The sequence below is a fragment of the Balaenoptera musculus genome, chromosome 17 (genome assembly GCF_009873245.2).
Source record: "Balaenoptera musculus isolate JJ_BM4_2016_0621 chromosome 17, mBalMus1.pri.v3, whole genome shotgun sequence".
In the NCBI taxonomy this organism is placed as follows: Eukaryota; Metazoa; Chordata; class Mammalia; order Artiodactyla; family Balaenopteridae; genus Balaenoptera; species Balaenoptera musculus.
The window spans coordinates 1,323,590-1,349,926 of record NC_045801.1 but is presented as its reverse complement, the minus strand read 5'-3'; the positions used below and the strand labels follow the sequence as shown (position 1 = coordinate 1,349,926).

Here is a 26,337-nt window from a genome sequence, read left to right as displayed (position 1 = left end):
CGGCCCGGATCTCCTGCTGGAAGGCACTGTGGCCCGCAATCACTGCCCCGGAAGCCCCCTCGTCCTGTCACCTCCCCCCCCCCCCCCCCCCCCCCCCCCCGCAACCACGGGACGGCTAACAGCCGGGCGCCAGGCGAGCCCGGGGCCCGGGCGCGGCGTGCTGAAGGCCTCTTCGCAGCCCCCATCCCACTCTGCAGAAGGGGTTCCGAGTACTGCCCCCTCGGCCTCCCCGGACGCATCCCCTCCCCCGAGCTCCACCTCAAAAGTGTCCGGCCACCTGGGGGCCTCCCCCACCCCTGCCCAGCCTGGCCGGGCTGTCGCGATACGTCCCCGCCCAAGCGGACCAGACGGACCGGCTGCGACGGGCCCTGCGCAGGGGTGAGGCTGGTGGGCGGGGCCTGGGCGCCAAGTCCCGCCTCCCGCACGCCCCCTGCGCTCGCGCGCCGCCTGGCCGCCCGGGAGAGCGGGGTTCCGCGGTCTCGGGCTCGGGGGCAGGCTTGAGTGCGCGGCCGGGCCGGGGATCTGCGTCCGCCTGCGGTGAGTGAGGGCCCGGGCCGGGCGGGCGGGGACGCGGGGACCGGGCCCTGCCCAGCGAGAAGGGGGAGCGGGCGAGTGGGGCGCCAGGGAGGCGGGAGAGGCCTGCGTGAGGCAGGGGGTCGGGGTTGCGAGCGGCCCCGGCCCCTGGGCGCCTCACCTCCACTCCCGGCCCCCAAGCCTCCCGGCCCTCCCCAGTATTTCCAAAGGACGAGGGCGGGAGCGGGCGGAGACTGCAGCCGGGCGCCCTCCCGGGCTGGGTAGCCTAGGGCTGCGCAGGCGCCGGGGGCCCATCGCCCAACTCTAGGGCCCATCCCCTGACCCCTCACATGGGGACTGGGGAGGGGCCAGCCTTCCTGACTTGAAGGGGCTGGGATCTTGGCGCGCTGGCAGGAAGGAGAGAGTTAACTGCCCTGGTGGGTCACCATGGGGACGGGAGCCTGCCTTGGGAAGAAGTGGAAGCACCTTGTTTGGCATAGATTACGCAAGTATATGAGGTGCCTAGGAGCCCAGCCCCCTGCGCTGGGCCACCTGACCCCTTCCATCCCTGGGGTCCAGGACGTGCTCCTACCTCTCTTGCTGGCCCAGCGTCACTGAATGCCAGGCTCTCCCGGAGATCAGCCCTGTGAGCCTGGGGGAGGAGTGCACAGTCTGGGTCCCGAATGGCCCTGCCCGCAAACCCACGGGCTCCCCTCCGGGCTCCCTTCCGCCTGGCCCTGCTAATGTGGACACATTAGTATCCAGTGCCTGGACTCAGCCCAGCAGGGCGCACTTGGTGGGGTGCCTGGCAGCAGGCAGTGGGGATGCTGGCCGTGACCGCGGAGGTGCGCCCCAGAGCTTCCTTCAGGACAGCTCAGAGCTCCTCCCGCCGGAACTTCACTTTGTGGAGGAGGAAACCGAGGCTCCTTCCTCCCTAACTGCCGGGATCCCGGAAGAGGCCCCGGCTGGACTTGGCGCTGTTCTTGGACCTCTGCAGCTCCTGCTCCCAACCCCAAGACGTCAGCCCCTGCCCAGACCTGAAGCCCATTCTCAGGGTCTCCACCAGCCCCTCCCAAAATCTGTCCTCTCCCTGGCATTCTTCTTCCTCCCGGTGCCTGGGGACTAGCCCTTCCCCCGCCCACCCACGGCTGTCCCCAGCAGAAGGTACCAGACTGCTCCTCCCACACGGCGCCTCCTGCAAAACGGAGAACCAGAACCCCAGCTGGTCGCATTCAAAGTGCTTTCTCCACCCACTGCCAAGGACCTCTGCCCAAGGGAGGGTCCTGGTGCAGGACAGCCCCCAGGGACTCACAGCCACCTGCCCGAGCCTGTGCCTGTTCCCGCTGGGGTGACTGGTGGCACACTGCTGGGTCTCCCTGAGCCTCCCCCAGCCACGAAGTGGGGGGAGTAGCAGATACGTATGGGGTCATTGTCTTCAGCGTTAAATAACACAGAATGGGAGAGCCCCTCGCCCCTGCCCCAGCACAGAAGCTGCCCAGGTGGATACTCAGCTAGATATGCCTCATGCCCCCAGCCCATCTCTAGGTCCCCATGTCAGGCACGGAGCTGGCCCCTGGAAAGTTCTGGACGCAGGTCAGCTAATATTACTGGTCGCCATCCCCCCCTAGGGCCCTTGGACTCAAGAAATTGCTAAGAGGCCAGATGAGAATTCCAGGCAAGGCTTTACTGGGGCTCGAGCTGCAGCACAAGGAAGCAAAAACAAGGAACAGCTCCCGAGAGGAGCTACTTGAGTCCTTAAATGGGGTGACAACGGGGCAGATCTGTGGGTCAGGCAGGAGGCAGAGCTTAGGTGGCCTGTCCCCCCCTTGGGGGTACTGGGCAGGAATGATGTGCAGTGCCCTGCTTTTGCTCCCAGCACCTCAAAAACGTAGTCTGTGGCTTCTTGTACCCTGTCGCCCCACTGTGCGTGGGCGCAGTTATTTTTAGTCACTTATAGTTTCTTCGTATCTTGTTGCTCTAGGGGACGTTTGTCCAGGTGCAAGCACTCTGATAGAGGATCCCAGGTCCCAGCCTGTCTCACCCTCACCCCCAGGACCGTGGGCAGGGGCCACTCCCTTGACCTCCCTTTCTGGGTGATTCTGAGAACCTTAATGATTTCCCTCATCTGGCCTCTAGTCCCCCCTCCCCCAGCAGCAAGTGCCGCAGACTTGGGGAAGGGTCTCAGCTAGGAGTCTGCACTGAGCGAGGGGAAGGTTGGGAGCGGAGCAGAAAGACCCTCTGTGCTCTGGCCCTGCTGCTGGAAGCTGGCAGCTCCCCCCATCTGCGAAGTGGGGACACCAGGCTGCCCCCAGGGCCAGTGTCCCGGACCCCACTGGGAAGATCAAGGCACTGCCCCTGCCCCAGGGCCCTGCGCAAGGGGTGGTGAGCCCCGCCCTCCAGCGAGCTGTCTCTTTAGCGCAGGGCTGACTTCTTTGGCTTCGTGAGACCCCAGCCGGGACGCCAGTCCCCTCCAGAATGAAGGTCTTCCTGCCGGTGCTGCTGGCTGCCCTCCTGGGTGTGGAGCGAGGTGAGCTGCCCTGGGGCCCCAGGCCTCTGAGCGGGCTGTGCCCTCCTCCTGGACTCCCTCTCCCCTTTCTCTCCTGAGCGGTGCCCATGTCACCTACTCTGTGCCACCTCACAGCTTCCTCTCCCACGGCGAAGCGGTCCCTCCTACCCCCGCCCCCACTGGCGGCTCAGCCCTGCCTGGACACTTGGGGCATCACTGGAGCTCCTCCAGAGCCAGGGTCTGATGTCCTTGTCTTCTGGGTCTCCAGCCCGGGCCCAGGATACCGTAGTTGCTCAGTCAATGCCTGCACAAGATGGGGTGTCCTCATGCCTCTGGGTCCGGGCTGGGAGGGGACACAGGAAGACTCCTGGGCATGAGACAGGCATCCCTCCTTCTGCAGCCCACTCCCTGGTGTGCTTCTCTTGCGTGAATAAGAACAGCAACTGGTACTGCCTGAAGCCCACCGTCTGCTCCGATACAGACAACTACTGTGTGACCATCTCTGCATCCGCGGGCATCGGTGAGTGCAGACGCAGGCCGGCCAGGCTTCCCCCACCCGTCCTGTCCTCTCTGCCCCTCCACTCACAACCTCGTTTTCCTGTGCAGGGAACGTGGTGGACTTTGGCTACACCCTGAACAAGGGCTGCTCCCCGATCTGCCCCATCCCGAGCGTCAATCTCGGCGTGGCGTCCGTGGGCACCCACTGCTGCCAGAGCTTCCTGTGCAACATCAGTGCGGCCGACGGTGGGCTGCGGGCCAGCGCCACTGTGCTGGGCCTCGGGCTCCTGCTCAGCCTGCTGTCGGCTCTGCTACGATTTGGCCCCTGACCCCCGGGACCCTGTGCCCGGCCCAGACTCCCAAAGCTCAGGAAGGAAGGAAAGCCCAGCTCCTCCCAGACCCAAGAGGATCTCGAAGCCCCCTCCCCTAGACTCCTCACCCTGCTGAGCCCACCCTCTAGGCCCTGGGTCCCCACAGGCAGGCCTGCCCCCTGCACCCACACACCTGCCGGCTGCCCTTACTTCCCAGTCAGCCTTCCAGGGGGAACCTGGGAACGGAGCCTGAGGGCCCCAGAGTCAGAACCACGTCCCAGGGACATGCTGGCAGGGGCACCTGGTCCCAGGCCTGCGCCTGTCCAGGCCCTGTCCGCCCGCAGGTGCGGAAGATGTGCTGTGTGGGCAGGCGTGTGGTCTGTGTGCCCTGCCGGGCACGGGTGAGTGTGTGGCCAGGTCTCGGCCTGAGTGGGGGGAGGATGGGAGTAAAAGCGTCAGGAGCCCGGCATCCGCAGCCCCTAGAGCCCCAAGCGCCAGCACAGAACCCCTTTCCCCTGGCGTCTCTGCACGCCTCATTTCACTCACTTCGAGGGCAGCCTTTAGGAAGACAGGCCTTCCACTGTCCCCAGGTCTAGGCTGCTGACCCAGGAATCTGCTCCCAGCCCGAAATCCAGCTGCTCTCGGCCCCTCCCTCCACCGCCACACCGGAGCCCTCCTGCTGCTTCGTGCCTCAAATAAACACAGATGTTCCCACCCTTTCCCGCTCTAGGTGTGGCCCACAGCCTGAGACCGCCCCTCCCATCAGGGTCCTACTGAGGGGGAGGGGGCAGCAGAGATGCAGAGCCACAGGTGTAGAGGGTCTGAGGGTCCCCCACCCTGAGGCCCACTGGGAGGCAGTGGGGAAGAGGGTCGCGGGAGACCACAGCTAGCTGCCCTCGGCCGGGCAGGGTTGGGAAGTTTATCCTCCGGACAGGACTGGACTGGACAGAGAAACTAGCAGAGGTCAGCCTGCTTCTGGGTGGAAGGCAGGACCCTACAGAGGGAGGGATGGAGTTGGGCGGGAGGGGAGGGGACCCCCCAGCTGGGGTTCCGGGACTTGGGTACGGGGTGCCTGGGCCAGTCAGACTGAGGAGGACACAAAGCATGGTGGGGAGGGGGGCAGGAGCTCAGTAAGTGGGTGAGTGAGATGTCCATCCCAAGGACCTATGGGAGGAGTCGGGGGGGGACTCCCCTGGAGAAGGCCTGGACCCTGGCTGGAGGGCAGGGGTGCTGCTCCCCGAGCCGGCAGCCCTCGCTGCTACAGGCCTACTCCCCCGGCAAGCCCGACTGTGGTCTGTGGCTAAGCCAGGGGTTCCCAGCGTCTGCACTGGGGGAGTGTCTGAGTTCTAAGCCAAGGGGATTCTTTGATTGGGCTGGTGCCCGAGGAGCAATGAACCAAGGGCTGCAGCTGGGCGCCTTGCAGAGAGTGATACGTTTATCCTTCAGGATGCTGTCATGTCTCCTGGGTGGTGGGAGGGAACACAGCAGGGCTGGGTCCAGGCTGGCCAGAAGCTCCGATGTGCCTGGGTCCAGGGTCCAGGCATCGCTGTGCAGCAGGGCGGGACAGTGGTCCCTGCGAGGGCTCGGGTTGTGGCCCACATCCCGGGCCCGGGTCACAGGAGCAGGTGAGCAGCTCTGCGCAGAATGGGCCCCGTGACACACATGAATACAGCGTCCTCGGCGTCACTGCCACCAAGGGGGATGCCAGCCAGCCCTTGGGGTTGAGCGCCAATGCGGTGATAGAGCTCAAGGGAGGGACGGGAGGAGCGGTCTGCCCCAGGAGATCAGGACGACAAGGGGAAGGAGACCCAGGCCCAGCCAACATCTTGTGGAAGGGTCCAGAAGCACATCACGGCAGTCTGGTTGAGACTCACGGGGTGGTAGAAATGTTGAGATTCACTTGAGTGGATCAGACCAGCATTAAAAACCAAAGCAAGGAAAAGAATTCAAGGGGATGAAATCAGAATGTCCCCCAGGAATGCTGGTTACCCCTGAAGTTCAGAGTCCTGTAAACAGAATGTTGCAGGGACTTCCCTGGCGGTCCAGTGGTTAGGAATCTGCGCTTCCACTGCAGGGGGCACGGGTTCAATCCCTAGTCTGCTGTGTGGTGCAGCCAAAAAAACCCAAAAAACAACAGAAATGCTGCCCACCATTCCAGTCCCACAAGGATTAAATTGCAACCCACTGCAGTCGCCCACCAGCAGTGTGCCCTGAGGCGAATTCATGATAGGGAAAAACAAGAGGAAGCGTGCTGTGCTTTGGATGTGGGCCCCTAGTTAAGATGTGGATCTGAGGGAGAATTTCAATGACCCCCGATTCTTGCATCTTCCCATACATAGAAAGCACTAAAATCATTAACTTGAGATGTCTGTCTTTTGTGATTAGTAGTAATCTTTTACCAAGATGTATGCTTGACCGCCTGTATTTCCCAATCAAAAAATTCATATATATCCTGGCTCCCCTACCTCTTCGGAGCTACTGAGAGGCTGTCTCCCAGGCTAGAGTCCTCGGTAAAGTCCCCGCAAAAAACTGAAACTGTGTAAGCAGATAGGTTAGGGGGTCCCCAGAGAAAGAGAACCAGGCATGGCTTTCTTGACATAAGAGAAGCCATTTTGGCCTAAGCCATTTTGTGATCCAAGCCTGGCCGCAATGCTTGCCCTTGAACAGGTCTCGGTGATCAATGATCTTAAGGGAACAAAAGAATACAGGAACAGAGGAAAAGCAGTCAAACAATAGTGCAGTGATGAAGCAGAGTCCTAGCGCCTCCTCAAGGGATAGACATAATCTATCTTTGAGTTCTGTGAGGAACTAAGGCCCCCACCCAGGTGGTGGGTGGGGGATGATGATGTCCCTTCTGACTTCAGTCAACCCAAGCCTGGACTCTGCCAACCTTTGCCCCGATTCTATACTGAATAATCCTCTGCTCAAGCCCCTTCCTGAATATGCATGGACCCTTAGCTTAAAACTTCCCCAGTGTCGACGTTGGGGAGACTCTGCTTTGGGTGAGATCCCTGGTGTTCTCCTTACTTGCTGCCCGTAATACATCCTTCCTTCTCCTGCTCTTTGGCATGGTTGTGGCTTTTGGCTCCACACCTACCAAGAGGTGAGCGCAGTTTTCAGGTAACAACTGCTTTCACATTGTGCATTTTGTTTGCTTTGTTTACTGTTGACAGTCCCCACATAGAATGCATCCACTGTGTTGTTCACTCAAAACAAATCACAAGCAGCATTGCTAAAAGGACTGAGACCAGCAGGGTGGGGCAGTGGTGGTGCTAGGGACAGAGTGAAGGGACAAAGTAGGCGATTAAATAGTTACTCCCACTAAAGGATCATAAGTAAAGAAAAAAGTATGGGAGAACCCTGTAAGTTAATGATCACGCCAGAAAGCAGGCTTGCTTAGCATCGAAATTAAGCAGGCTTGCCTAGCAACAAAACCATGCAACAGAAGCACAAGACATGCCCCAAACAATGGTGGGGCAAGACCCACATCCTGCCCAGTGAGGTCAGTAAGGTAGTGATTCCTAGCACATGCTCGTCTGCGCACACTAAAAACAAAACTATAGGCAAAGGTGACGTTCTGCTGCAACCTGAGATGATTTACCTCGTTTCAGTATATGTTACCACCTTTTTGCCCATTTCCATAGCACCATGACAGTCCTGGTTTGACCATGTAGGGACGAGAAAACTTCCCTGCCTGACGTGGGGGAGGAGCTGATGATGGAAGTTTGACGTCTACTCAAGAATGAGGAGGAAGGTGGTCTTCTTCCCCTCACTTTTTCTACATTATAAAAATGTAGCCACCCAGCTTTCATCACGGCGCTCCCTTGCCTGCCCGCTTGCATCTCTCACAAGCATCATATACTAATAAACCTTTTCCTTACCTGTCACTGCCTCTCGCTGAAGTCTTTCTGCACTGAAGAACCTATGCTCTACTGAGTCCCAAAACGCGTTCTGTCGTTTCAGCGGGGCCAGGCCAGAGGAAGATGCACAGGTGGACTTGACCATCACAGTCGGAAGTTTGGATTTGACTCTGGGGACACTGGGAGCCAGGGGGCGGCGTGGGGGGGGGGCAGTGGCAGGACAGGTATGTAACAAACGCTCTGTTCCCGCTAATGCTAACCTCAACTTCCATCTCTGTGTACCGACTATTTTGCAGGTGATATTGATCTGTTATACTCTTCCCACAACTACAATGAGATGGTTACCTCCAGGTTTCAGAAGTGAAAACCAGGGCTCAGGGTTGAAGCCACTTGTCCTACTGGGTCTATGACCCTGGGGGTACCCAGCATTTCCTCTGCTCCGGGTTGGAGGGCAAAGTCCCTTGAGGGCTGGGTTCAGAGGCAGCTGGACCTCCTGGGTGTGGCCGGTTCCGGCTGCGCCTCCCTCCCTGTGGTGGGGGGAGGCTGGAAGGCACAAGCTGTGCAAAAGCAGAGGGAGGCTGGGTGGGGCTGGGTGGGGCTGGGCGGGGGAGGAGCCCAGGGCTCTGAGTTTCCATTTCCTACAGCCTGAGGGAGGGCAGGGAGGGAGGGGAGGGAGGTGAAACCCCAGGAGAGGGCAGGAAGGGGAACGAAGCGACAGAGGGGAGGGAAAGGAAAGCTTTTCTCGGGCTCCGCCCGGACTCTCGCTCCCCCTGGCATCTGCCCGGGCTGCAGTGAGGTGCCAGGCGCAGCACTGTCTGTCCCGGGCACACTCTGGCCGGGAGTCTGGACTCTAGTCTCAGTGCCCAGGGGCCGGAGTGATGCCTGCCATTTCTCTGTAGGCAAATTCAGCTCCGTCCGGTCTGGCCCCTGCCCCCTCGCCTGCCCCTCCCAGGCTGCTCGGTCTGCCGCCTGACCCAGCTGGCCTCCGGGACGAGGGGGTCCTGCCCAGGGTCTGCCCTCTCCCACAACGCTCCTGTGATGCCCATGGCCCGGCCCGGGAGGGCCCTGCGCCCCCTCCTCCCCAGTCCTTGGCATCACCTTCATTGCCCCGCTCCTGCCCTCCTGTGACCCAGGACCCAACCTGCTGGCGGGGGCCCCTCGCAAAGGCTACCTCACGGCCCGGCCTGGGTTTGCCCTGCCGGAGCTTTCAGAGTTCCTCTGGTCCCCTGGCTCCCCCCGGTCTGGTGCCGTTGGCGGGGGGGTGGGAGGTGCGGGCACCAGACCATCCCCAGGGCTGGTGACGGACCCACAGCACAGATGGACCTCCCTTCTCTGAGCCCCGCCCACGGGTGCTTTCTGGGACCCCTTGAATGGAAGGTTAATAACCTCAGCAGAGGGTGTATTCTGGGAGGACAGCTCCCTGGAGAAATCTGAGTGACACGATGAAGTCCTGGGAAGGAAAACATTTAAGGTCGGAGTGGAAAGTGCAGGAGGAGCGCTGCTCTAGGTGCCCGAGCTGCTGGGACTTGGAGACTGAGTTAGCCGGCGAGGCGCCGTCCCCTGGCGGCCGCGAGCGGAACACGGACGACAGGAGCGCCAGGCCGCTCGAGGGGGCGTCTGCCCTCCGCCCTCAGCCCTTCTGTTTAGCCTCCGGGGCAGAGCAGGGCGGGGCTCTCCGCGGGCCCGGGGGGGGGTGGGCCCAGGCTGGGCGGAGCTACCTCTTCTAACAGCTGGCCTCCTCCTGAGGGCTAGAGGGGACGCCAGGCTGAGGGTCCCCAGCCCCCGTCCCTCCCCCAACCCTCAGCTCCTCTGCTGACAGCCCCCCTGCTGACAGCTCCCCCAGCCTGAGGACTCCCCCAGGGAACTGGAGAAGCCTGTGGGGACACAGGCACCCGCTCCCGGCTCACCTGAGTCTGGGATTAGCCAGATGTCCCTGAGCTCTGCCCCCCAGGCCCAGCTTTCACAAGATGCCCTGTCCACCCCTCTCTCTCTCTCTCACACACACACACACACACACACACACACACACACACGGTCCCAGGGTCAGGACTTGGGACACTGATAGCACCCCAGGCCTGGACTGGGGGTGGGCAGGAGAGGGGCTCAGAGGCTGGAAGGGTGGGTTCCAGTGGCTCTCACCCTACTGAACCCAGGGGCGTCTGGCTCCCTCCTCACATTAATGCCTGGGGTGGGGCTGGGGGCAGGGAGGCAGCTCTCGGCCGCTCATGGGCACCCTGGCCAGTTCTGCCCAGAGGAGTGAGCAGAGTCTTGCCATCCTGAGGGTGTCACGGAGATGGGTTCACCCGCCGCTCCACCCCCGTCCCCCTCCCCGTTCCCACAGCTTCTGCTGCACTGGGCCTGAGACCCTCATAGCCTGGGATCTGGAGCCGGTGAGGGTCAGACCAGCAACCCCGGGCTCCCAGTGACCCCAGCCTTTCCTGCAGGTCCTTGTAATTTGCGTCCCTTCCCCCAGGATCACCAAGAGCACCTGTCAGAGAAGGGGATGGAGGAGCTCCCGGCTCTGGGCCAGTCCCGAGGGGACTACAGCGTCCTGCCCCCCGAGGCTCTCCTTGCTGAGCCCCCTGCTAGGAACAGACCTCCCAGGTCCCCTCACTTGCTGGCGCCCGAGCTCCCCTGGGAAGGCGGCCTCGCTCTCCCTCCCGTGGTGTCTCAGATTTGTGACTCGGTTTCCTCAGTGGTCTACTCGTCCTCAGGCCCCAGCCCTCCTCCCCCGGGGCCTGGTGAGAGCTGTGGTCCCTGTGGGAGGGACGCTGTGGTCCCCAGCAGGGTGGACAGGCCAGGGATGACCCGGGCCACAGTGTGAGGGCAAGCCCCCAGCCCCGCCTCCACCCCGAGGGTCCTCCTGTCCACAAAAAAGTAATCAACAGTCATTCTAAGAAAAGAGAATTTTAGTGGCGCCAACCTGAGGATTATAAGCCGGGAGACAGTCTTTCAGAAAACTCTGAGGACTCTTCCACCCGCTAAAGGTCAAGGCAAGGTTACATGTTTCTGAGACAAAGGGTTATACGCCAGATGGTGTATTATTGACAGTTTACACAATCCAGATCTACATGTACAAAGCGAGTAGTGGGTCATGGTGTTACAGCAGGCAGGTAGCTAGATACGAGCAGAGGAAGGGGGGAACGGGCCAGATGGCAGGAAACCATACATCTTGTAAACAACGGTGGCCCTTGGACAGACAGAGAAAAGCAGGAACCTCTGGACTGACAGGAAACCACACATTTTGGGATGGCAAGTGCCCTGGAGACAGACAAAGAAAGATGAGAAGAGGCTGGAATCTCCAGAGTCCAAAAATAACCTTTTGCTCATTATACTCTGATTACAATAAAATTAGCCTCCCAGATAAGAAATACCCATCGGGCACCGAAGCCATGACACTCATGATCAAGGCTAAATAAAGAAAAAATGCCTCCGCCTCTTGGGAAGGTGGAGCTGGGAAGAAAATCAGGGAATACGACCCCAAACCCCTCCCTCCCCAATGAATATTCCACCCCTTCACTTCTGCACCCCACGTGAGCAGCTTGCCAAAGAAACTCCGCACAGCTACTCACGTGAGTCTGCCCGCTGTCGCACTGAGAGCGCGCTGTCGCTTCGTAAATCCTCACTTTACTTTCTTGACCTCTGTGTCTCCTCTCTGAAATCTTTGTGTGAGTGTGAGTGAGACCTGTAACTTGTATTCACCATAGAAAGTGCACAAGGGAAGGGACTGTACAGATACAGTTAAAGTTCCTGATCAGTTGACTTTCCGTGACTCAGAAGGGAGCTGTTTTTGGTGGCCTCACGAGTCCTCTGAAGTGCCCCCAGCAGCACAGGCTCTCTGCTGGTGTGGCGCTGCCAGGAAATGAACTCTGCTGCTTTTTAAACTCATCACTCTGTGAGATTCCTATGTTGCTGAGTGTAGCAGTAGAGGATTCTTTTTCATTTCCATGTAGTATTCTATTGTGTGCCCATGCCAGCATTTATGTATTTATTCTGCCCTTAATGGGCGTTAAGGTTGTTGACAGGTTTGATGCTCATGAATAATACAGCTCTAAACATTCGTGGGCATTTATCTTGGTGAACTTTTTTCTCTTGAGTATGTACCTGGGAGTGGAAATGCTGGGTCACAGGGTATGTGTATGTTTAATGTCGACTGAAAAAAAGCACAACCTAAAAGTTGAGAATCATGTTTTATTTGGCGGCCTTTCTGAGGACCTCAAGCCTGGGAGGCAGCCTCTCAGAATAGCTCTGAGTTTCTGCTCGGAAGAGGTCAGGGAGGAGTGAGGATATACAGAAGTTTTGCAGCAAAGACAGGTAGTCGGAGCATCAAAAGACTATTGGAGTTATTTGTTTGTTTTGTTTTAAGGGCCGATTTTATTTATTTATCTTTGGCCGCACCGCACAGCATGCAGGATCTTAATTCCCTGACCAGGGATCAAACCCATGCCCCCTACAGTGGAAGCCAGACTCCTAACCACTGGACCACCAGGGAAGTCCCAAAAGATTATTGTTAATTAAAGAAAACCAGACATCTCAAGTTAAGGAATGTAGCGCTTTTCTATGAATAGGAGGATGTAAGAGCCTGGGCTCATTGAAATCACTCCTTTGATAGGCATCTCAGCTTCTAGGGCCAGTATCCCGTTCTTTCCCATCATGAGTCCCCTCGGGTTGCACAAGTGGGGCAGCTGCGGCAGCTGAGGGCTTGGCAGCGGGCACCCTCCTCGTCTCCATCCTGCGTTCCCTCAGGGCTCACCTTCCGGGGGCGGTGGTGGTTGATGGCAGCAACATTTTCCATCCACAGGAACCTTAGCAGATTGTGCCAGTTTATACTGAGACTGGTAAAGTGTAAGCTCTCCAGCTGCTCCACATCCTGCACAGCTCCGGGTTATTTTCAGTACTTGTTATACTACCCATTCTTGTTTGGATTTCTTCCTCTCCAACTTTCCTATATTTTGTTTTCCTAGATTAACTGCACGATTGAGTATATGACATATTTGGTAAGTGTTCTACATGCACTTAAATATGGATTCACTTGTTTGGTATGATGTTCCATATATGTCCATTATGTTAATTGTTTGCAATCTTGTACAAATTTATGTATTCTAAGTGACGTTCTTGTCTGCTTGTTCTATTGTTAGGGAACCATTGACCAAAACTGCCCGCCTTGGCCAGGCATGATAATAACCACTTTCACACAAAAGGAGGTCCCAATAAGGAACATGATGCTGCCGCAGAAAACTAACCAGGAGAATTTGGGAGGGGCCAAAAGGAGAGAGGAGACGCCAGCCCATAATACATCCTGCCAACCTCCCAGAAACCCTCCGACTGGAATCCATCTTAACTCAGAGATGCACGCACCACCAGGAAGCGCCCTGAGTCAGACCAAATATGGGCACAAGTAGGATAATTGGCCAGAGACAACCCAGAAAGTAACCCCATCACCATAAAACCCGAGACTGCGAGCCACGTGGCAGACCAGTCCTCCTGGGGCCCCTTACCCTCCTGCTCTCCGCCCGGCGCCCCTTCCCAATAAAGTCTCTTGCTCTGTCAGCACGTATGTCTCCTCGGACAATTCATTTCTGAGCGTTAGACAAGAGCCCACTCTCGGGCCCTGGAAGGGGTCCCCCTTCCTGCAACACTATCAGTTACTTAAAGGATTTATGTTAAAATATTTGTGTCACTGTAGATTTGCCTCAACTTTCACTTCTGCCATATCTTGCTTAAACATTTTGAAGCTGTTACTAGTTGTATACAGAGGTAGGATTGACATATCTTTGTGTTATATTGACTTTTTAGCACTATGAAATATCTTTTAGTAATATTTCTTGCCTTAAAGTATACTTTATATGGCATTAATAGGGTGAAATAAGATTTCTTTGGATTACTGTCAGCATGATGTTTTTCCCACTCTTTTTCTTTTCAGCTATTCTGTGTCCTGATTTTTAAAGTCAGAGTTGTAACCAGTTTAGTGTTATTTTGTATCCAGTCTAAACAATTTTGCTTTTACTTTGGAATGTTAAGTCCATTTACATTTAACATGAGAACTAACATAGTTGGGTTAATGTAGTGCAGCCCTGACACTTGGTTTCTTTTTTTCTTTTTCTTTTTCTTTTTTTTTTTTTATAAATTTATTTTATTTTATTTATCGATTTTTGGCTGCGTTGGGTCTTCGTTGCTGCACGTGGGCTTTCTCTAGTTTTGGCCAGCGGGGGCTACTCTTCGTTGCGGTGCACAGGCTTCTCATTGCGGTGGCTTCTCTTGTTGCGGAGCACGGGCTCTAGGCGCCCGGGCTTCAGTAGTTGCGGCACGTGGGCTCAGTAGTTGTGGCTCGTGGGATCCAGAGCGCAGGCTCAGTAGTTGTGGCGCACGGGCTTAGTTGCTCTGTGGCATGTGGGATCTTCCCAGACCAGGGCTCGAACCCACGTCCCCTGCATTGGCAGGCGGATTCTTAACCACTGCACCACCAGGGAAGTCCCGGTTTCTCTTTTTCTAATGCAAGGGCCTGACCTCAGCTCTGCTTGCCAGGCATCCACTCCCAAATGACTCTCTAGAATAAACACATTGCCAGCCACAGGACTAGGTAGGAGCCAGACATGCCCACCCCCAGGCTCCTTTTTTTTAGAGCTCTTAGTTGGTTTCTATAACTCACCATCCTGGGCTCTAGTTTTTCCTCTACCCATGCTTTAAATCCCCACTCTTCTGTTTTAAAGTCACCAATAAAGAGTGAGCCCACCAAACCCTAGGCCCCCACCCTCAACCTCATAAAAACAGAACCCCAGGCTAGTGCTAGCTCTCTCTCCCCAAGACCTCACATTGTGCCTCCAGGTATGCCTCAGGGTCTGTGATCAGCTCAGGTACAATTCTCTGATTGGTTGATGGTGAGGTAAGAGGGTGGTTAACATTATCAATCCTTAGGTGCTTGTAGGTCTGGGGCCTCATGATCATCAAGGAGTTTATTTCTTCCATTTGGTGGTGGTTTTAGCATCCATAAAGCAACTCAGGAAATGTGCATCAGATAATGTTATCTGGGTACTTCAGAGAGGAGCTACAGCAGAGGATATGGGAGGAGGGTCTGTCCCGGGAAGACCCCAGAGGGTCCTGCTCAGTTACACGGAGTTATCACTCCTGCTTCTCTGCCCTTCTTCCTAGAGTTCCAAGTTCCCATTTGTAATCATTTCACTTTACCTTGAAGAGCTTCCTTTTTTATTTCTTGTGGTTTGAGTCTGCTGGCAATGAATTATCGCAACTTGTGTACAAATCAAACTCTTTTGTTTTCTATATCTCTGAATATTATTTTTGGTTGGCATAGAATTCAGGGTTGCCAGACTTTGTCATTCATCACTTTCAAGATACAGTTTCAGTTTCTTCTGGCTTTTTTGTGAAAAGTCAGCTTTAGCTCTTAATTGTTGTTGTTTTGTAGATACTGTGTCTCTTTCCCCTGGCTGCTAAGAGTATTGTTTTTTGGTTTTCAGCATTTTTATTGCAGTGTCACTAGTTGGGATGACATTCTTTGCATTTATCCTGCTTAGAGTTTTCTGCAATCCATGGATCTGTGAATTATCTTTCATGGATTTTGAACAATGTTATCTCTTCAAGTATTTATTTATTCCCTCTTTCTTCCCTGTGGTACTCCAATCTCATGTAAAGTTAGACCATTTGACTGAGTCTCACAGGCCCTTATGCTCCGATTAATTTTTTTCTATTGTTTTTATTCTCTCTAAGCTTCCCTTGGGCTATTTTATACTGTCCTGTGTCTACCTACGTTCATATCATCTTCTGCTCCTAATTCATCCAAACGAGTTCTTAATTTCAGATATTTTATTTTTTAATTCCAGAATGCGATGGTTAATTGTATGTGTTAACTCGGCTGGGCCACAGTACTCCCATATGTGGTCAAACACTATTCTGGATGCTTCTGTGGGGATGTTTTTGGATGAGATTGCCATTTAAATTGGTGACATTTGCGTGAGGCAGACTGCTCTCCATAATATGGGTGGGTCTCATCTAATCAGCTGAAGGCCTGAATAGAACAAAAGACTGACCTCCTCCTAGCAAGAGGGAATTCTGCAGCAAACAGTCTTTGGACTTTAACTGCAGCATCAGCTCTCCGGCCTTCTGGCTGCAGGGGAGCAGAATTTGCCACCCTAAAATACGTCTCTTTGGCGCATTCATTGTTTTCAGCTGGTTATTTTCTGAGAAAGACATGGGAAGGGCTCTGACAACCAAGTAGGAGTTGACCTTTTGTAAGAAACATTTACATTTATAAGGGAAATCTCCATTTGGGATGACCAAATCTCTAGAAACTCTTATCATTGGAGAAGGCAGTGACTTAAATCTGCCTCACAATCCTGGTCACCTGCCATAAATGACTCTCCCCACCTTCAACAACCTGTTTTGTCTTTAGCTGAGGATGTATTTAAGGTGAGGGCTGCGGCCCCTTTAGTGAGTTACTCAGTTTTCCTGGGTCTCTCCCATGTAGACATGTTGTTAAACTTCTGCGTGATTCTCTCCTGTTAATCTGTCTCATGTCAATTTCATCCTTAGACCAGCCAGAAGGGTACAGGAAGACTTCTTCCCCCCCAGCACAGCCCATCCTGAAGATTTTGGCCCTGCAGCCAGTTCCTTAAAGTAAATCTCTTTTTGTTTCTACACACATTCTATTGGTTGTAGAATCCTGGCCAATACAGAGAATATTTATTTGATTTGTTTCATAAAGTCCTATTCTCTGTCAAAACTCTCAGTTTTTAAAGTCTATTATTGAACATACTTGTCATACTTGTTATTTTAAAGTCCTTTTCTGCTAACTCCATTGTCTGGATCATCCGTTGGTCTGTGTCTACGGCTTTTCTCCCCTATTGCTATTGGTCACCTTGGGGCCTTGTATAAATAAGAGCCAGAGGCCACGCATACCTCTGTATGCGGGTAGCGGGTCCCTCGTTTCCTCATTCACCAGGTCAACTCCATCACAAGTTGAGCTGGGTTGGGCTGGACCGCAGCAGCTTTAGGAAACTCATACCCCCTCCTGTCCCTCTCCTCCTAGGCTTCCGGTGGAGACTCGGGCAGTCCTATCTCCTGGTCCTGGAAAGCGTGGCAGATGCCCTTCACGTCTGTGCGCCCTGCTTTTAAGCCTCCCACTCCCAACTCCTGCGGCCGCTTTAGACTCTGGCAAGTCTCTTCAGAGCAAGATCAGATGTGTGCTTGGAGCAGGCCTCTTTCCTCGGGTAGGAACTTGGCTCCTGAGAGCCGTGGGACTGCCGCGGACGTCACTCTTCCCTATACACGCCCCGCCCTGGGTACCACCGCCTGCATCCGGGACTCAGCGCGCATTCTGATTTCTCGTAGGTTTCGCTTTCCCGGAGCTGAGCGTGCTCGCCCCTCCTCCCTGGTTTGTGGATACAGTCCCGCTGGTGGTTGGCAAATCCCCAGGAAGGAAAGACAGGGCAGGCTGGCAGCGTCGGCTCAGCTCGGGGGATTTCCCCACCTCTGGAAGCCAGTCCGGTTGGTCCTTGTCCCTCTCAGCTCCCCAACTCGTTTACTTACGACACCTGCAACCTGCCTGTTTTTTTCTTCTTGGTCCAGTGGGAGCATGTGACCGCCAGTCTACTTCATCCTCGCAAATCCCGGACGCCCTCTGATGGCTACTGAATTTTATATGCTTACTTTGCATCCTGATTCATTACTGATTGTTTTCCAAATTTGTTACTTTTATTCCTTATTCTCTAGGATTTCCAGGTATACTGCCGTATCATCTACAAATGGACCTGGTTTTACTTCTTTTTCCATTCTAAAGCCTCTAATTGTTTAATGTTTTCTAACTGTATCAGTGAATACTTCTGACTGAATTTCAAATAGTGATGGGAATGCTTTTCTTATAATGGGTATTTTTCTTCTAATGTAAGATGATAACTTTTTAAAAAAAAATAAATGTTACATTTTATTTTGTTTATTTATTTATTTTTGGCTGTGTTGGGTCTTAGTTGCGGCATGTGGGATCTTAGTTCCCTGACCAGGGATGGAACCCAAGTCCCCTGCATTGGAAGGGAGATTCTTAACAACTGGACCACCAGGGAAGTCCTGTAAGATGACAACTTTAAGAGATTATATTCCTCTTGAATATTTTTAATTAAGAAAGGATAGTTAGTCTATTCAAAGGTACTTCAAAGTCTATAGATTTACTTCTATGACATTTATTTTCATATCTATTAATAGGATGAATTACATTAACAAATTCCCTGATATTTAATTATCACTGAATCCTAGGAATATATCCTACTTTGTCATACTGTATTATTTTCTTAATGTGCTGTTGGATTATGTTTGTTAATATTTCTTTAAGATTTTTGCACTGATATATCTAAGAGATGTTGGTCTGTAATTTTCTTTTTACAGTTTTTATTAGGTTGGTTATCAATATTATACTGGCTTCATTAAAAGAATTTGGAAGTCTTCTTTTTTATGTTCTCACACAATCTATGTGTCATTAGGAAAATCTGGTCTTTGAAGATTTTGTAGAATTTTTTGTGTGAAATCATCTGATCCTGGTTGTTTGTGCTGGGTTAGTTTCTTATTATGTTTCTTTATTTTCTACTGAAATTGATCTCTTTAAGCTTTCTCTCTCAACTGGGATAAATTTTGCTTAAGTGTATTTTCCTAGGTAGTTATCCCCTTCATCTGAGGTCCTGTATTTGTAGAAGGGTATATGAAATAGTCTGTTATCATTTAAAAATTTTTTCTCTCTTTCAATAATTACTTCACTCTTAGTATTTATTATTTGTATATTTGTACTGTCCCTCTTTTATTGATTAGGTTAGTTAGTTCCTCATCTAGTTCTTTTAATTTTTCAGAAAACCAAGCTTTTGCTTTATTAATCACATCTGGGTTTGTTCTCTGCACCATTTACTTCTGCTTCTAGGCTTATGATTTTCTTCTCCATGCTTTCTTCTGTTCGCTTTGGTTCCCCCCCTCCAGTTTTTTTGAATTGGGAATTTGATTCGTGTATTGTCATTTCTTTTCCTTTTTTACTAAAATCGAAGTTTAGGGCTTTAGAAACTTTTTTCTGTAGCACTGATGCTTGGTTATACTCTTGACTATATATAAAATCCTTGGTTCAAACTTTATTTTCTTTATTTTTTAATATTTATTTATTTATTTGACTGCGCCGGGTCTTAGTTGTGGCACGTAGGATCTTTTAGTTGTGGCACGCAGGATCTTTAGTTGCGACATGAGGGATCTAGTTCCCTGACCAAGGATTGAACCCGGGCCCCCTGCATTGGGGGCCCACTGGACCACTTAACCACTGGACCACCAGGGAAGTCCCCAAACTTGAGGGTGATTTTTTTTTTTTTAATCATTTCTGCTTCACTGCGTCTTGAGGAGTCTGATACCAACCTATTTTTTTCCCCTTACATATATGTTGTGGGTTGTAGGCACTAAGGGGCGCTTCTGTATCTTTTACATTTTTTAATATTATTTTTATTTTATTTATTTATTTTTGGCTGCGTTGGGTCTTCGTTGCTGCGCACGGGCTTTCTCTAGTCGCGGCGAGTGGGGGCTACACTTTGTTGTGGTGTGCGGGCTTCTCATTACGGTGGCTTCTCTTGTTGCGGAGCACAGACTCTAGGCACACGGGCTTCAGTAGTTGTGGCACGTGGGCTTCAGTAGTTGTGGCACATGGGCTCAGTAGTTGTGGCTTGCGGGCTCTAGAGCATAGGCTCAGTAGTTGTGGCGCAGAGGCTTAGTTGCTCTGCGGCGTGTGCAATCTTCCCTGACCAGGGCTCGAACCCGTGTCCCCTGCATTGGCAGGCAGATTCTCAATCCCTGTGCCAGCAGGGAAGCCCTGTGTCGTTTGCATTTTCTACTAGCATAGTCTTAGCGCTCACCATTCTAGGTAGTTTTTACAGGAACAGGTGAGCCCTTTTAGTTCGGATTTAGGTTGCTTTGTCCTCTTGTTTGCCTGCCTTCCTGCCTCAGTGCCTCTGCTACAGCTTCCGACTTAACGATCTCAAATGCCTGCTCCCTTGGAACTTTGTGAGACTTTATTTCTAAGCTGGTCTTTACGTTTTCCTCCATTTGTTTCCTCACTTTCATCGTTTTTCATCTCATGTCTTCTTTTTATTGCCTACTGTTGTTTTGAGGTTCTGAACTTCTGATGCAAGGTGTTCCTTCATATTTTCAAATGTTTTGACTCAGGCATGAGAGATTTATTCTGCTTCCTGGTTCGTTTTCTGAGACATTTTTCAAGAGAAAAGTTTTATTCTCGTTTTAATTCTCCCTGCAGCGTCTTCCCACAGATGGGTGCGCAGTAGGACGCGGCCTCCTGGCGCGAGGCCGCCCTCTTCCGGCTGCGCGATGAAGTGCAGCTGTTCCTGCGTCCGTGGTCTGGTGGTGGGAGGGGCGGGTGCCGGCCAACATCAGGAGTCTCTCTGGTTGCTGCAGCACTTAATTTCCCCTTCTTCCTTCCTTCTTTCCATTTGCCGCCAAGCCTGCAGGGGTTTCGCCCCTCCTACTGGTCTGCTCCCCAAGAAAGGATGCATCTCCCATTGCCCCTGCATCCCTGCATCTTCTCAAGCCCATCACCTGTAGCCAGGCCGCTGGCCAGCAGCTCTCAGTCTGGCTCCCAGCATCCCCACGAGGGGAGCTGGACCTTCTCTTTCTGAGGATGGCTTTTATCCAGCCCATCACTCTCAGACCCTTGGTTCCTTTCTCCCGTTTCCGTCCGCTCTCTCCAGCGATACCCACACTGCACAGCAGGTGCCCCAGGTCCAAAGACGGCTCTGCCAGAAGTTTGTGTTCGTTTTTCTACATGAAAGTGAATGACATCTGTGGTCTCTCCATCTCCTATGCATGCTGAGGTTATGAGGAGCGTGGGGTCTTGTTCCCTTGCTCTGTTGATCTGAATTCCTTTTCTTGCTAGAAAGAGTAAATAGAGTTGGATGTAGGCAGCTGAAATGATCCTAGGGCCAGAATTCAGTGGGGTTTTTAAAACTTAAGATTCCAAATTTATTATTGCAAATATATAGAAATACAATTGGTTTTAATCTTATAACCAATGACCCTTCTAAATTCATGGATTAATTCCAATATTTTCTCTGTACATTATGCTCTAAACTCAAAATCACATGATGTCCAAATGATAAGAAGTTGATTTCTCATCTTTTTAAAAAATCTTTATTTATTTATATTTTTGGCTGCATCGGGGCTTAGTTGCATGGGATCTTTGCTGTGGCATGCAGGATCTTTTCGTTGGGGCACACAGGCTTCTCTCTAGTTGTGGCTCGCGTGCTCTGTAGTTGCACACGCGGGCTTAGTTGCCCTGCAGCATGTGGGATCTTAGTTCCCAGACCAGAAATCGAATCCACGTACCCTGCATTGGAAGGTGGATTCTTAACCACTGGACCACCAGGGAAGTCCCTGATTTCTCATCTAAAATGATGATCCCCTTGTTTCTCTATCCAGGACAGAGTGAGTAGAAGGTGTGATAACAAGGGGGGAAGTGTTCAAGAGTTCACCATAAAGATGATGCAAGTTAGAGCCGGTTTTATAGTGACCTTTATCAGATTAGAAAGATCCCTTCTATTCTTAGTTTGCTGAGAGAGTTGTAATCACAAATTGTGTTGAATTTAACAAATAATTTTCTGTATATATTGGATTATATAGTATGTTTTCCTTTTTGTGGGCCATTGGTGATTTTCCAATATTATGTTTAAGATACGTTTTCATTAATTTTCATGGGATATTGCTCTGGAATGTTCACTTTTTGTAATACCTTATCCATTTTTGTTAAAAAATCAAGACTATGCTAGCTTCTTAAAATTAATTAGGAAGTGTTCATTTCTTTCTTTCCTCTGAAAGAAGCTTGGAAGATTGATATTATCTTTTCTTTGAATGTTTGGAAGAATTAACCAGTGAGAGCATCTAAATCTAGAATTTTCATTTGCAGAAAGTTTCTTTTAAATCAGCTTTTTGAGGTATTATTTGTAAAAAGTAAACTTTATGAATATTAAGTATAGTTTCATGAGTTTTGAAAAACTGTTTTGGCTGTTTTAACTGCTTTGCATTTTCATATAAGTTTTTGAGTGACCTTATTAACCTCTTCACAAACGCCAGCTGGTGGGTTGATTGAGATTACATGGAATATATAGGTCAGTTTGGGGAGACTATAAATAATATTGTCTTCCAATCCATGAACATGCTATATCTCTCCATACATTTAAGTCTTCTTTAATTCCTTTGGCACATTTTTTTAAATTATCTATTTATTTATTTAATGTTGGCTGTGCTGGGTCTTAGTTGTGGCACATGGGATCTTCATTGAGGCATGCGGGATCTTTCGTTATGGCGCTCGGTCTCTGTTGTGGCGCTCGGGCTTCTCTCTAGTTGCGGCATGTGGGTTTTCACTCTCTAGTTGTGGCATTCGGGCTCAGTAGTTGTGGTGCACGGGCTTAGTTGCTCCACGGCATGTGGAATCTTCCCGGACCAGGGATCGAACCCGTGTCCCCTGCATTGGAAGGCGGATTCTTTACCACTGGACCACCAGGGAAGTCCCAGTATGTCACATTTTTGATGATACTCTAAATGACATTGATTTTTCATTTTTTTGTAATTTAATTTAAAATTTTTTAATTGAGATAAGGTAGATTCACATAGAGCTTTAAGAAGTCATGGAGAGATCTGTGTATACTCTACCCAGTGTGTACTAATAGTTACCGTTTGCAAATGGATTGGAAGACTCGGTACTTTGGGGGTTTATTATTCTCCCCAAACTGATCATATATTCCATGTAATCCCAACCAAGCTTCCCTAGAGCCCTCAGAGAGAACACGGCCCTGTCTGCTGTTTAGTATCGGACCTCTAGCGTCCAGAATGGTGAAATCATAAATTTCTTTTGTTTTAAGTCATCCAAATTTGTGGAACTTTGTTACAGCAGGCCTAGGAAACATATACCTCTGTTGGTGTAAAGTATGTCCCTTTGTCTGCGGTGATGTCATACAAGGCTCCACGGAGTAAATCACTCTGCGAGTTCTCAGATAATGCTGCTGATCGAGGCACTTGGGGCAAAAACACCAAACCCATTCCTGATCTCTGTAACAATCCCAGCAGGGTGAAAAATCACACCCTGCAGTGTAGAAATGGCACAAAAGGGTCAGCCCCCCCCCTCCCCGCAGGAGGCTGGATGGTCTCAGGAGGGATGGAGCCGGACGGAGGGCTCTGTCCCTCCTGCTGAGACGTGGCGGCTTCAGCGTCAGCAGTGGCCAGGGCAGGGCACCCGTGCCCCCAGACCCATGTGCAGCCCCCGTCCCTGCCTCCGTCACTGCTCCACTCATGAGCCCACCGGCACAGCTGGCCCCCGGACGGCACGGCTCCACAACCAGGCCGGGATGTGGTCATCATCGCGTCAGCCTGCAGTACCAGGGAACCTGTGACGGGGCTGTGGAGGTGGCAGCTGTAGGGAGCAAAACCCCTGGGGCAAATCAACGGGCAGCAAGCAGAGACCTGCCAGCCAGTTTTCAGACCTGGAACCCTGGGCCCCCAGAAGAAAGCAACTGCCACACACACGTTACAGGTGGTGAGCCCGCCCTTCCTGAAAGGTGCCCACAGCTTTAACTCGGGACTGTACCCTAGGCACGGGGACCCCCGGACGTTTCAAGAGCTGTGAGATGCGGGATGTGAGCGGACGGCCACGCCCAGAGGCCGGAGCATCGTGCCCGACGTCCCCCGTCCCCCGTTAGAGCAGCAGAGCGGGCGCTCCAGGAGCTCCAGGAGCTGTGGAGGAGTCAGAAGAGGTGATTAAACAAGAGCCACCATGGAGGCACTGGAGCAGCTGCCCATCACTTCCTGCAACAGTGTGACAGCAGCCAACGCAGAAGGAAACGCCAGCACAACACGTTCCACTTTCTCCCTGATCTCACTGCTGAAGCTTCTGCATTTTTCCGACCCACAGGTGGGGAGAGAGCGGGGTTTGGGGCGGAGGGCGAGGCGTGGGAGAGTGCTGAGGGCTGAGCAGGGGGAAGCATCCGGAGGGCCCCTGGGCTGGCCTGCAGGTGGGCCAAGAGCACAGCCAGAGGGCGTGAGTCCTTGCTGGCAGCGCCCTGAGTCGGGTGTGGGGGGCACTTCTCCCACGAGGCTGGCAGGGAGCCCACATCTCAGCTGCACCCCAATTTTTCAGGATCTGAATGAGAATCACAGGCTCCTGTCTGGATCCGAATGGGTGGAACTCTGAGGGGTGGGGCCCAGAGCCAGGTAAGGGGTCTGAGGCAGTGGTGGACCGAGGCCACCATCAAGGTCACTCCCAGCACGATGGATGACGGGGCCTGGAGGGTGGGAACTGGGGGTCTCAGCTGGTTCCAAGCCAGGGAGGAAGGCCTCCAAGCACAGTCGCACTCAGTCGCCCTGCGGCGGGAGGTGACACAGGACCCGGGGGCTCCTCGCGCCCCAGGATGGGGCCACGCTGTGCAGCCTGGGCTGCAAACCCAGTGCTGTTATCAGGCAACTGAGCTCGGGAACCGCGAGGGCATGCAGGGCCCGGATGGTGTGGCCTGGGTCAGTGGGACACACAGGGCCACCCCTGGGGAGCCTGTCAGTGCAGCCGGGACCCAGCAGACCCACTGGACCGGACAAGAAGCCCCTCAGGATCGGCCTCCGCCAGCTCTGGAGCCTGTCCGGCGTGGCTGGCAGTGGCAGCGCCTAGCAGGCCAGCTTTGTCCTGCTGCTTCCGCGCTTCCGGATGACAGGCTGTCCACGCACAGGCCCGGGCAGGGGTGGGGTCTGGATTTCCAGGGGCCATCCTTGGGGGCAGGGGATCAGGAGGTGACAGGCAGTGCACCTGCTTGCTCCGGGATGGACGGCAGAGTCCAGTGGGCAAGTGGGCAGTCTCGTGGGTAACAAAAACGTTCATCAAGAGCAGAACTGATTTTATCCGAAGGCCCCGTCCTCACAGGGGGCCAGTCTGAGGCTGGCCAGCGGCCCAATCACAGGCCAGGAGTCAGGAAGGCTTGCTTCCCTCCCCAGGACACCCCCATCCCCAGAATGACCCTAACTGCAGCCGTTGTGTCAGCGCCATGACAGTGGGGATTCATAGGGATGGAAGGGACCCACCCACCGCCAGGCTCGGGTAAGTGTCTGGGTCGTGGTGGCCTGGTCTTGGTGCTGGGGATTTCAGGCACAGGCCTGTGGTCACCGAGGGGCATGGGCTCCCCTCGCCCCCAGTCGTGTCTGTTTCTGGAAGCCCAGAGGACCATCAGGGCCCCCTGCCTGTCCCCAGCCCACAGCTCCTTGTGAAAACAGCGGGCTTTGTCTGCTGGGGGAGCTGGGGTGACTAGTGACCAAGGTAATTTGTGATCCGACAGAGGATTCGAGAACAGCCCCTGTCCCCACCCCTCCTGCCGCCACAGGCTGATCCCAGGCCCCGCCCTGTCTGCCTCTGAGTCTCCTCCCGCCTCTCCTCCCAGCCTCTCCCAGCACCCAGGACCGAATGAGATCAGAAAGGAGGCCAGGAGGGCATCTGGACATTTAGCGACCACTGCCCACTGTGCCCTCTGACACCCCTAGTCCAGTGCCAGAGAAACAGGGTCACCTTTGAGGATGGCCCATTCCTGCCCACAGGGGCTGACATCGGGGAGACCCGCCGTGGCCGGGACCGCGTGCCTTCGGCCCCGCTCCAGGTGGGGCTTCTCTCCCACAGAGTCCTCCCGCCGCCCGCCCCACGCCCACCCGGGCTGCTTCATCACGCCCACATCCAACAGCACCATGCGATTTGGGGTTTTCGAATTTTTCACAGATTCACATTCAACTCCATTACAGCATGAAATGACACATGAACAAACGCACAACGTAAGCCCAGATCCTCCCCCCGGGCATCTCCAGTTCCACCCCTTCTGTGCCCACCTCCAAGCCAGACCCATGCCCGGGCAGAGGCTGGACAGCAGGGAGGGCTGGAGTGGCACCCAATAAAGGGAGGCTCTGGGTGCACCAGCACCAAGGCGGAGGCTGCACCTGGCCAGGCATGGTCCCTAGGACGTGCCAGGCAAGAGGGGCCGGGGGACAGTCCTGCTGGTTGGACCACTGGGTGAACTGGAGGGGAAATGACCCCAACCAGCTGCACACCCTCCTTCATAGCCAGCACTTCTTCTTCCTGTGGCAACGGGAAGCTGGGCCTGCAGGGCGTGCCGAGGCCCCCAGAGGCCCGGTGGCTGCGAGTGGAGGTGACCGGCAGCAGTCACCCGGGGGCCAGAGGCAGCCCATCCAATCGCCCTTTGCCTACTAGTTGCCCCTTTTATCCTTCGGCCTGCTCTCCTCCTGCGAGGCCCCTGGGGGCAGGGTCACCCACTGCAAGTCCAGATCCAGGGCCCACACCTTGCCTGCTCCTCAGGGGAGCTCAAACGGGCGTGATCAAGGAAATAAAGGCAGGAAGGGAAAAAAAGAAAGAACCTGGGGAAAGATGCTGGCAGGACATGGCGTGAAAAACTGTGAAGCCACCTGACACGCAGGTGCGGGCACCTGGCCATGGGCGCTGCCTTTAGGGGGCAGCCTTGGGAGGCAGGGGTCCCTGGGGGTCAGAAAAGAGGGCAGCCTTTCCTGCCCACACCTGGACTCACGCAGGGCCCTTAGACCTGCCCGGTCTCCAGGTGAGGTTGTGGCTGGGGTGATGGTG

At 53.5% G+C, this 26,337-nt stretch overlaps 2 protein-coding genes across 5 annotated transcripts; both read left to right on the top strand.

Moving 5' to 3' along the window:
• The first annotated feature begins 385 nt into the window (after positions 1-385).
• Positions 386-4,547, top strand: LY6E (lymphocyte antigen 6 family member E). Of its 4 annotated transcripts, none has more exons than XM_036830589.1 (4): positions 386-537; positions 2,935-3,040; positions 3,420-3,539; positions 3,626-4,547. In XM_036830589.1, exons 2-4 carry the CDS (start codon positions 2,989-2,991, stop codon positions 3,844-3,846), a joined length of 393 nt encoding a protein of 130 aa, XP_036686484.1. In that variant the 5' UTR covers positions 386-537; positions 2,935-2,988; the 3' UTR covers positions 3,847-4,547. The 4 variants fall into 4 exon arrangements, with proteins under 4 accessions (XP_036686484.1, XP_036686483.1, XP_036686485.1 ...); XM_036830588.1 differs by having other exon boundaries at positions 394-537; positions 2,930-3,040; XM_036830590.1 differs by having other exon boundaries at positions 413-537; positions 2,914-3,040.
• A 6,645-nt stretch (positions 4,548-11,192) lies between these two features.
• On the top strand, positions 11,193-17,520 carry LOC118883517. Its single transcript, XM_036830438.1, has 5 exons — positions 11,193-11,302; positions 12,653-12,685; positions 12,827-13,086; positions 16,233-16,316; positions 16,729-17,520. The coding sequence occupies exons 2-5, from the start codon at positions 12,674-12,676 to the stop codon at positions 17,018-17,020; spliced, it is 648 nt and encodes a 215-aa protein (XP_036686333.1). The 5' UTR covers positions 11,193-11,302; positions 12,653-12,673; the 3' UTR covers positions 17,021-17,520.
• The last annotated feature ends 8,817 nt before the right edge of the window (positions 17,521-26,337 follow it).

Excerpts from the sequence above, each read along its gene's own strand:
- LOC118883517 (XM_036830438.1), top strand. Across the intron at positions 13,087-16,232 it reads CAGACCAAATATGGGCACAA|ACCAGCCAGAAGGGTACAGG; the intron begins GTAGGATAATTG and ends TTTCATCCTTAG. Across the intron at positions 16,317-16,728 it reads CCTGCAGCCAGTTCCTTAAA|GCTTCCGGTGGAGACTCGGG; the intron begins GTAAATCTCTTT and ends CTCTCCTCCTAG.
- LY6E (XM_036830589.1), top strand. The coding sequence starts at position 2,989 with ATGAAGGTCTTCCTGCCGGTGCTGCTGGCTGCCCTCCTGGGTGTGGAG. Across the intron at positions 3,041-3,419 it reads CCTCCTGGGTGTGGAGCGAG|CCCACTCCCTGGTGTGCTTC; the intron begins GTGAGCTGCCCT and ends CTCCTTCTGCAG. Across the intron at positions 3,540-3,625 it reads CTCTGCATCCGCGGGCATCG|GGAACGTGGTGGACTTTGGC; the intron begins GTGAGTGCAGAC and ends TTTCCTGTGCAG.